Source organism: Pezoporus flaviventris, unplaced genomic scaffold (assembly GCF_033815535.1).
Source record: "Pezoporus flaviventris isolate CSIRO_AGI_PZ_B2104156 unplaced genomic scaffold, CSIRO_AGI_Pfla_v1 ptg000079l, whole genome shotgun sequence".
Lineage (NCBI taxonomy): Eukaryota > Metazoa > Chordata > Aves > Psittaciformes > Psittacidae > Pezoporus > Pezoporus flaviventris.
Window position 1 is genome coordinate 5,119,665 of NW_026892627.1, and position 10,028 is coordinate 5,129,692.

Consider the following 10,028-nt stretch of genomic DNA (forward strand, 5'->3'; position numbering starts at 1 on the left):
AGAGTAGTGCTGTGGTTTGAAGAGATAGCTGCATGAAAAGGTGCCAAATACATTCTCTGCTTGCAGACAAGTAAGGCAGGAGAGGAAGCCAAGCTTCTTTTGTGTGACACTGGATGACATGGTGGTGTAAACTACTGTGGGTAAATGGGTAGCAACCAACCAAGTTCACTGTTAAAGGCTGACCGTGACTGGGGAGAGTAGTCCAGATGTCCACTCAGTTTAACTGTGTCGTGGTTTAAACCAAGCTGGCAACTAAGAATTGCAGCATACACCACACAATTTGAGAAGCTTCCACAGCTGCTGGTAGAGAAAAGCAATATAAATCATCCATCTGAAGACTTGGAAATAAAAAAGTCCTAATTGAACTCAGTCATTCTGCTCTGTTTCTGCATTATTTGTGGCTGATGGAAACAAAACACGTTTCCATCTGCGTGCTAAATTACAGACTTGCAATTTCTGTGTAGAAAACACTCCAGAGCCAATAGCAGTTACAAAGGCCAACTGTGAAACAGTAGGAAAAAAAGTCAACACCATTTATTATTCACATATTGCATTACAAGTGTCTCTTATCAAACTCGGAGTATAATTTATACTATTCATGTAGAAACTCAACTTCAACACCACATAGAAAGAAAAGCTAAATATGTGTGTGACAGGGTTGCAGTGACATCCTGATCAAATGTGAGGGCTCGGACCGACGACCCGAGCGACTAGTGCAGGAGGGACACAGCCCGGCACTCGCTTGCCCAGTACTACCACTCTTCTGGCGATTCTTTATTGCTGTGAAACATGACAGGGATGGTTCCACGGGTACAAGTTTGCAAAGGACTGGGAGACACGTCGGGAGGACTCACGCAGCCAGGCATAACAGACTGGGCTTCAGAAACAGGCTGAAGTGCATTGTTTCCAAACACAGAGTAACACACATCTCCTCTCCCTCTAATCACAAATACTTTGTTGATCATCTGAAAGGCCAGTTTCTGGACAGCAATGCCTCATGGGTCTGCTTCAAGAAAGATTGGATTAGACAAGACCTTTAGTATGTGCCTGTCCATTCATCACTTGCTCTCCGAGAACTTGTAGTTGTTCTTCTCCAAGTCTGCTCCAACCTTGGTGGTGTCTGTCTTGGACAAAGTTTCCAGACTCCTGTTACTGAAGACAAGAAGGAGAGAGGAAGAGATGATGTGGTTTCCATCCTGGTTTCTGACCTATTTCCTTTGCCTTAAATGTGCACCTCTGACCTTACAGTCAGAGCTCCAAGTACCCACCTCATCTGGGGAGTTGCCCCCTTGATGTCCTCCAGCCCCATGTCATCTGCCAGGTCAGTGCCACGGGTCTCGGGCAGCAGGAAGCAGAGCAGCCCCACCACCACAGTGACACTGCCAAAGACGGCCATGGGGATGGCCCGGTGGTACCGCTTCAGCAGCAGCATCAAGGGCGCCATGATCCCCGATAGCCGTGCCGACATCGAGCACAGCCCCACGCCGGTCTGCCTGGGGAGCGAGGGGCAGTGCAAGGGGCGGGCAGGGGGCACCATCCCATGGGGCACTATGGGCTGAGTGCAGCCATGGGGACAAGTGGGCACTGCCACCAGCCATGGCAGGGGTAGGCTCTGGTGCATGGGGAGACCTCACCTGATGACCGTGGGGAAGAGCTCTGCAGAGTAGATGTAGGAAGTGGAGAAGGAGGCTGTGGCTGTAAGCTTGCCGATGGTGGCCAGGATGGTGGTCACCACGGGCTGGTCTGAAGGGAGGAGGAGAGACCTACATTGTGATCTCCATGGATAAGGTTCGGTTGGGAAGAAAATTCTCTGCAGTGGGATTTATTAGGGCAGCCCTTTCTAATGGGCTTACCAAGCTAATCTACCACCTAACCCATTGAAAATCATTCCTAGCACACCCTTATCTGGAAAGTACCATCTGCACAACTGACAAAGAGAACCCTGACAATGGGAATTTTCTAAATCTGCAACTGAATTAAGCCACTGAGCGACTACAGGTCTTCAGGGAGTGCTCAGTTGGAAATATCACATTCATGAGATTTAAAGCATAGTACAGCCCTTCTCTTTCCTTCATCATTATTCACAGTGCTAGCACAGCAACGAGGGTGAGGGTATAGAATGTGGCAATGTGTAGGCAGAAACAGGTAAGGGTGAGGGGGGCATTTTTTTCATCTTTGTCTAAAGAAGGGAGACATGGTGGCTTTTAAAACTCCTCCTCTGCTACAGCCTCCTGAGAGGAAGTGGTAGTGTCTATAGTGGTTGGCAGTGTATAATGGACACTGCCTGCCAAGGGCCAGGAGCTGTGGAAGGACTAGGCATAGCTCTGAAGGAAGAGAAAGCCATGCAGAGAGGAAGCCAGCACACTGGGGGCTCAGCCCCTGTTAGTGATTGTGGGTGTGTGGCCAGCCGGGCTGGGAAGATGGATCTGAACCAGGACAGAGCTGGCTGGGGCTCTGCCTGGCTGTGCTCTTGGGAAGTGAAGAAGTTGTTCACCTTCAGGGATGCCAGTGATGACGAGACACATCAGGCCAGACAGCAGCAGGAGAACAGCCTGGGTTTTCTTCCTCCCAAACCACTGCAGCAGGAAAATGCAGGAAAATCGAGCTGGTAACTCTACCCCTCCAAAGGCAAGCTGTGTCAGGTAGACGTTCAGACCAAAACCTGACACATTAAGGCTCAGCCCATAGTAGACAAGGCTGTCTGCAAACCTGAAATTAAAGTGGAATAGAACATGTAGCCAGGTGTATTTTCTATGGGTTTATCCTCAGAAACAAGGGGGGTCAGACCACACATAATGCATTCAAACTCCCAGAAACCTCTGTCTTCTAGTCATCATCTGTGACAATTCTGTGGGACATAATTACATGAGATAAACAATATAGATCCCCACATGGTCAGTAACTTTTACACTGCACTCACAACTTTTATGGGGACAGAAAAATACCCCAAGTCCTAGGGGTAGCCAAAACCTCCGGCCTTTCTCACAAAACCCACAGTATGGTGAACAATCAGCTTCTCCCCATGCCAGATGAGGTAGATCTGGTTCAGTATGGGGAGACAGAAAGACGGCATATGAACACAAAGTCATAAATGTGACCCCAAAAATCAAATGAAGTGAATTTACAGTTCTTGTCAACCCTTAATCTCTTTTTCCCTTAGAAGCTTGGGAAGAGGGGACCAGGACACATCTTACCAGGTGCAGGTCATGATTAAAGTCACCTTCCGCAGGTGCTTCTTCCGAAAGAGATCCAGAGTGCTTCCAGGCTTGGGCTGAGCCTCGGGCTTCAGCTGCCAGATGCAGAAAGGCAGAGTCAGAGCAGGCAAAGGAAACCCCTGGCGGGCTCCTCTCCATCTGCAGCCAAAGGAAAGCCCCAGTGGGACACGCCTGTGACCCTGATCTGCTCTGGGAGGGCAGGAGGCTCACTGGGGCTGGGCTCCTGTGCCTGTGCTCTGCGTGCCCAGTGCACTGCTTTGGTGAGCAAGAGGTTCCTGGGCACGAACATCTCCGAAGTGCAGGGCTTTGGGGTGGGCAAGGAGGTGACCCCCTTCGGGCATTTGTGCATGGGAAACAACAGACTGAACAGAGACCTCGTGCTCGTCACCAACAGCAGCTGAGCCTCTTCCCCAGCCTTGTCTGGGTGCAGCGCAGCTGAAGCTGGAGTCACCCCCATCCATCCCCAAATCATCTCCAGTGGCCACGGAAGGGCGTCCACGGCATAAACATGGAAGGGTGTCCAGGGCTGCTACAAACACAAGCGCAGAGGAAAGCAGCTCTGCAGCCCCTGCAGGTACCTGCTCCAGGAGCTCCGGTGGGAGGGTGCGCTTGTTGATGGATGCTGCCTTCTGAAGCACCTTCTTAGCTTCTTCTATCCTGCCTTTTATCACCAGCCACCGAGCGGACTCTGGGAGCACCCTGCCAAGGGGATGAAATGCAGAGATGCTGCTGAGACCTGCTGGGTTTTCCCACAGCCCACCTCCCTGTTACCACATCCTGCAAGCAATGAGCATTACATACTCTACCTTTAGGCTTCAAAGGCCATATTTGAGGGCCTGCAGCAAAGCAGCTGCTGCTCTCAGAGGTCCAGTGTTCCAAGGAGATGTGCTGAGGTCTGCAGAAGTCCCTTCATCACCTATACTCTAATGGGGAAGACCCAGCCTGCTCCTGAGCTGATACCTCCTCACTGCCACCCTTCACACCCGCTGCTCTCATGTCTTCAGGAAGTTCTGCCCTGCTCCTGCTTACCAGATGTAGAAGAAAAGAGCAAATACAGGAGCAGATCCTGCAATCTGCAGCAGCCTCCAGTTGCGAATACCGTAACCCAAGCCAGGGACAATCATCTGACCAATGGCGAAGCAGCAGTGAGTAATAAGCACTGCTTTTGACCGATGGGAGACACCGACCCATTCTGTAGCTGAGAAGAAGAACGAAAGTTTAGTGTCACCCTTTTCAAAACGTGAAGCACTGTCTTTTGTTATTGCATCTTGTGAGGCCACGTCTTTCTGCCTCAGGGCAAGAGCACCCTACTCACCCAGCACCAAGGCAATAATCATAATGCCTGCCTCCACAGCCCCCACGACACATCTGAAGGCCATGTACACATAGAAATGGGGCACAAAGGCAGTTCCTACACCAAACAAGCCACGGATGAGCATGCAGATCAGAAATACAGGCTGACGGCCTATTCTGTGGAAGAAGAGGGAAGACACAGTTGGCATCTAGAGAGATCCCATGGGGATGTGTGGAATACAAAGTTATTTAAGAACCATTCACACCAGAGGAGATTTGACATCCATGTGAGCAAAACTCCTTTTATGTTCCCAGACATAACTGGCAAAAAAAAAAAGGACATCTCTACTTTAGAACCACCACAGTGCTAGCAAAGGCAAAGGTAATGATGTAAAAGGAACCAGCCCTTGAAGGACCCCCAAGGCCTCTCTCTTGAGAACTGAAATGGACTGTGTTGTTGGTTCCCCTATGAGGCACCCTGCACACATGCTGTGCCTTTCTCCCTTCCATGTCCCCTGTGTGTCCATGCCCTCTAAGGAGCTGAGAACTTTGGTCCTGGTCACCATAAGCTGAGCAGAGCAACAGGAAAGAGAGAAACATAGTCTGGTTGACATAGGTGAATGTGGGTCCAACTCTGTGCCAGAATTCAGGTTTCTGGGGTTCCTGGAGACACTCTTGGGTAGCTAAGACACCTGTTGGGGCTAGAAGTGTGATTCCTGAGGGATTCCCTCATAAGGCTGTATCTGCTTCCTTCCCTTTTCAGCCCTCAGACATCTACAGACATATCAGGTGGCCCCAGACACCCTTGCTCAGGCAAGGTGGGAGTAGTTCATGCTCAAGTGCATGGACATCCTGAACAGTTAACTGGCCTCTCCCTGGGTGCCGGGCAATAACTCTGAGAAGGCGTCTGTGTTTTCTTACCTGTCACTCAGTGGCCCAAAGATGATGGATCCTAGGAGAAGCCCCAGCATGTAGATGGACTGGGAGATGTCATTCAGGTCCTTCCTGTCACACACCAGGTCAAACTGGAGGAAGAAAACACAGCAGCTTTTGCTCTTGACAAATTCCAGCTGCTTTCTGAGGGTTGGCAGCCCTTCAGGTCCATGGTGGATCCAGGAGGTGGGTGCCTGAGCTCTTGCTCCAGCCCTTGGGAGCAGAGAACCCACTGACAAAGACATAAACCTCCATGGTGTTTACATAGAACACAGACCAGTGGTGGGACAAGCGTATGAGGTTCTCAGCCTGCCTCTTCATTGTGGTGCACATCTCTCGTGTGCTGGGACCTGTAGGACTCCCCTCCAGCCTGGGAATCCTCAAGGGATCCTCCTGGTTGGCAAGTTTTGCTTAAAGTATGACCTTGGTGCAAGAGTCCTGGTAGCTTTCCCTCTGGCTGCTAAGGCAGGGCAGGGTGGAAGGAGGAGGAGGGCAGTGTTGTTTTCTCTCATAAGGGAGGACTGGTGCAGGAGTGGGAAGGGATGCAACAGCTGCTGAGAAGCCTCTGAGAAGCTGGATGTGAAATGGCCACAGTGCTCCAGGGACCCCAAGGAGACTTTGTAAATGCTAGAGGCTGGCCTCTCTCCTCTGGTTTCAGCTCAGGAGAAGGAACTCGTGAGGAAGTCCTGGAGCTGGGCATGAGGAAAGAAGGGAGGGAGGGAGAACTGAGGGAAGGTGAGACGGGAACAGATGTCCAGAGAGGGAAGAGTTGGGGATGTTGACAGACAGATCCTTTGCTCAACTGTCTGGTCTATGGAATGTCTTGTAACAGCCCTCAGTGTCTCTGGAGGCCCCAGAAATATCAATGGCAAGCCCTTGGAAGGCAAATATCTTTCATGGAAAAGGTGATGTAACCAGGCCATGAAAAGGGAAATTGTGGCAGGGAGACTCAGAATGTCACTCCAGGCAAGATACATCATGGGTTCAAGGGCCTGGTTACTGGAAAGGGGAGGGATGGTGGGCAGAGCATGCGTTAGACTCACACCCCCATGACCTCTGCCTAAGGTCCCCCTGTGCATCTACATCATGGTCCTTCTGCAACGACCTCCCAGTTATTAAAGCTGCAGTCTGTGTGATGGAGCCAAGGTCCCCCAGTGCCTGGTGTAAATCTCAGTCTGACTGCACCATAGCTGACACTGGCTTACCAAACTACAGGACAAGATATGCCCACCCTTTCCCTTCCATATCCCCGGCACATCAAAAGGTGATTACAGACCTCGGTCAGGAGGGACGGTGCTTGTGCTGAGGGGTACACCCAGCCACTGCTGCACTTCTCCGTGGCATTCAGGCCATAAGCCACAATGGAGTCGAGGTCCCAGTCTACCGGCGAGTACATGGAGCACTGCTCGTATGCCCCATCCGCATCCCGGGGCAGGGTGAGGTTCAGCTGCTCTTCCTCTGTCAGGTTGGGGCCAATGGCACGGATCCAGCTGGTGTTGCAGTGATGAGGCTCATCCAGAACCATGAACACTTGGCCAATCATTTGGAAAGGATTAAGAAGTAGGGAGATGGAGATGAGTAGTACCAGAAATTTCTGATACAGCCCAAACTCCCCCAGAGCACTTATGAAGTCTCCAGACTCAGTCATGGTGACTACATCTGTGGACAGGCTGCACTAGGGCACATTGCTTAAATAGGCAAATATTAATGTTTAAACTATGGAAGCACTAAACCCCTAATCAGGTGTGATAAATTTAGCACTTGTATCAGCACATTTATCTGCTAAGATGGTACACTGCAGTCTTCCTGGGTGTACTTTGTCACCAGCCCTTCCCTCCCTGTTCTTGATGTTAGAACAAAGGTACCAGAGCATTGCCAGTCTTGCGAGCAGCACGGGGACAGCTTGTCTTCCCAGGCCTCCTAAAAGCAACTGTGATGCAGTGCAAGGCTTTTTCCTGGGATGTGGAGTTGTGACTCCGCAAGCGAGGGCTGATTTTCCTAAGTGTGGTAAAGCAAACGGAGTAAATTTGCTGCTCTCATTAATGGCATAATGGATACATAGCCCATTCTGGAGACTGTAGGAATACGAAGCAGAAAAGCACTTCTCTGGGCCAGGAAATACTGCTGGTACTCAAGCAGACTTCATCTTGACGACTGTGTCCCAAGATGTCAGTTTTAATTTGCCCTATGTAGAAACTTTGGTTAGTCTTAAAACTGGACCTAAACTACCGTGTTTTGAGGAGAATCCTAAAATAGGTTTGGCTTAGAGAGTACCCTTAAGAAAAGCAAAGCACGTTATGCACACAGACATACAAGAGCACACAGGATTTGGGGATAAGAAATGACACCAGCTTGGCTTTGTTCAAGGTTCTGATGTCACTTGAAAAGCAGATTGACCTGATTTCTGCTGCACATCTGAGCTGCTGCCTGGACAGCCTCCCAGAGTGGTTTGAGTCTTTATTCATGGAAACTGGAAAGCCAGATTGTTCTCAGTGTATGAAATTCCGTGTGCGATTTGTCAAAGGTGTCCTGACTGCTTTCACCAGAGCTATAAGGACACTGTTCTGCTCACTTCGTGTCTTCTCTCAATTTTTTTGCCCTTCAGTCTCAGCACAGATAGTATGTCTGAGCCTGCAGCAAAGTTACTGAAGGATCACACAAGTCTGGGTTGGTGTTTCATGAATGGGTATGGTAATGGTGTGCTCATCAAAGTGCAGAGAGGGGTATAAGATAGGATCTTAAAACATTACTCCCTAACCTGTGGTGGGAGAGGGAGGTCATACTGATTAATGTCATTGGGAGTAAAGGAAGAAAGGAGTAAAGTTTACTTGAAGTTGTGCAAATGCACACCAGCGATGTGCACATATCATGTGTTTGCATCACATAACTAAACATATCACTGGGCTCTGGATCCACATCCTTGGATGAGAGAACTTGCTATTATTCAGAGGCATGCCTTGAATAACAAGTTGAGCTAAACAACCTCCAGAGGTTCCTTTTACCCTAAAACCACCTCTGACCATGTTGTGGGATGACTTGGCCAAGGAGATCCACTGTGGCAGAAACATTTTGGCCCTGTCCTGATGAACAGGGAGTAGGTGCCCTTTTCATCAGCGTGCAACAAAGCTGAAGTCTTCCAGCTTACCCCATTGCATGTGGCTCATGTTTTTCCCCTCCCACTCCTCAGTCACTGTCATGTCCTGTGGAAAAGACGTCAGATTCTGGCTACAAAAACTCCCTGGTGGTGACCCAGACATGACTGCAGCCTCATGCGATAATGCAGATATGACTCCTTGAGGGTGTTATTCCTGATGTTAGCAGACAGACTCTTCTGAAGCCCTGGGAAAGCTTCAGTTGTTTGTAAACTCTGTCACCCTAAGATGACATTTCTCCTAAAAAGACATAGTTCTTGTGACTATCTTCATCATCTGGGCCTGAGTGCGTCAATCCTGCATGGTGGAGCTATCTATTTAGAGAGCAGACTTTGGCCTCTTCAGGAACCTGCTTAGAAAGGTTCCATGGGATATAGCCCTAGAGGGCAGGGGGGCCGGCCCAAGTCTGTTGGTTGATATTCAAGGATCACCTACTACAAGCTCAGGGAGGGCCTGGAGACCTCCTTGGATGGATAAGGAGATGCTGAGGAAACTTCAAGGAAAAAAAGAGGCTTATAAAAAGTGGAAGCAAGGACAGGCAGCCTGGGAAGAGTACAGGGATGTTGTCCGGGAAGCTAGGGACCAGGTTAGGAAAGCTAAGGCCCAGTTAGAATTAAACTTGGCTAGGGATGTTAAGGGATTCTATAGGTACACTGCAAATAAAAGACAGACTAAGAGCAATGTGGGCCCTCTCCAGAAGCTATCGGGAGAACTGGCTACCCTGGATTTGGAGAAGGCTGAGGTTCTCAATGACTTCTTTGCCTCAGCCTTCACTGGCAAAGGCTCTGACCACACCACCCAAGTCTTGGAAGGCAGATGCAGGGACTGTGAGAATGAAGACCTTGGGCCCACTGTAGGAGAGGATCTGGTTAGAGATCATCTTAGGAACTTGAACGTGCCCAAGTTCACAGGTCCTGATGAAATCCATCCGCGGGTCCTGAAGGAGCTGGCAAATGAAGTTGCTAAGCCACTGGCCATCATATTTGAGAAATCATGGCAGTCAGGTGAAGTTTCTGATGACTGGAAAAAGGGAAATATAACCCCCATTTTCAAGAAGGGGAAAATGGATGACCCGGGGAACTACAGACCAGTCAGTCTCACCTCTGTGCCTGGCAAAATCTTGGAGCAGATTCTCCTGGAAGGCATGCTAAGGCACATGAAAAACAACAAGGTGCTTGGTGACAGCCAGCATGGCTTCACTAAGGGGAAATCCTGCCTGACCAATTTGGTGGCCTTCTATGATGGGGCTACAGAACTGATGGACAGGGGTAGGGCAGTTGAGGTCATCTACCTGGACTTGTGCAAAGCGTTCGACACTGTCCCACACGACATCCTTGTCTCTAAATTGGAGAGACATCAATTTGATGGATGGACCACTCGGTGGATAAGGAACTGGCTGGATGGCCGCACACAAAGAGTTGTGGTCAATGGCTCA

At 49.8% G+C, this 10,028-nt stretch overlaps 1 protein-coding gene across 4 annotated transcripts; it reads right to left on the reverse strand.

Annotated features, from left to right (window-relative positions):
- Nucleotides 1–516: 516 nt before the first annotated feature.
- Nucleotides 517–7,348, reverse strand: LOC133280029 (solute carrier family 22 member 13-like). Of its 4 annotated transcripts, XM_061474325.1 has the most exons (10): nucleotides 6,718–7,348; nucleotides 5,430–5,533; nucleotides 4,531–4,685; nucleotides 4,245–4,413; nucleotides 3,794–3,914; nucleotides 3,195–3,289; nucleotides 2,495–2,709; nucleotides 1,635–1,743; nucleotides 1,269–1,493; nucleotides 517–1,152 (listed from the first exon to the last, which is right to left on the reverse strand). In XM_061474325.1, exons 1-10 carry the CDS (start codon nucleotides 7,087–7,089, stop codon nucleotides 1,059–1,061), a joined length of 1,659 nt encoding a protein of 552 aa, XP_061330309.1. In that variant the 5' UTR covers nucleotides 7,090–7,348; the 3' UTR covers nucleotides 517–1,058. The 4 variants fall into 4 exon arrangements, 3 of the variants coding, with proteins under 3 accessions (XP_061330309.1, XP_061330311.1, XP_061330310.1); XR_009747038.1 differs by lacking the exon at nucleotides 1,635–1,743 and having other exon boundaries at nucleotides 1,029–1,152; nucleotides 1,269–1,489; XM_061474326.1 differs by lacking the exon at nucleotides 517–1,152 and having other exon boundaries at nucleotides 1,287–1,489.
- Nucleotides 7,349–10,028: the final 2,680 nt, after the last annotated feature.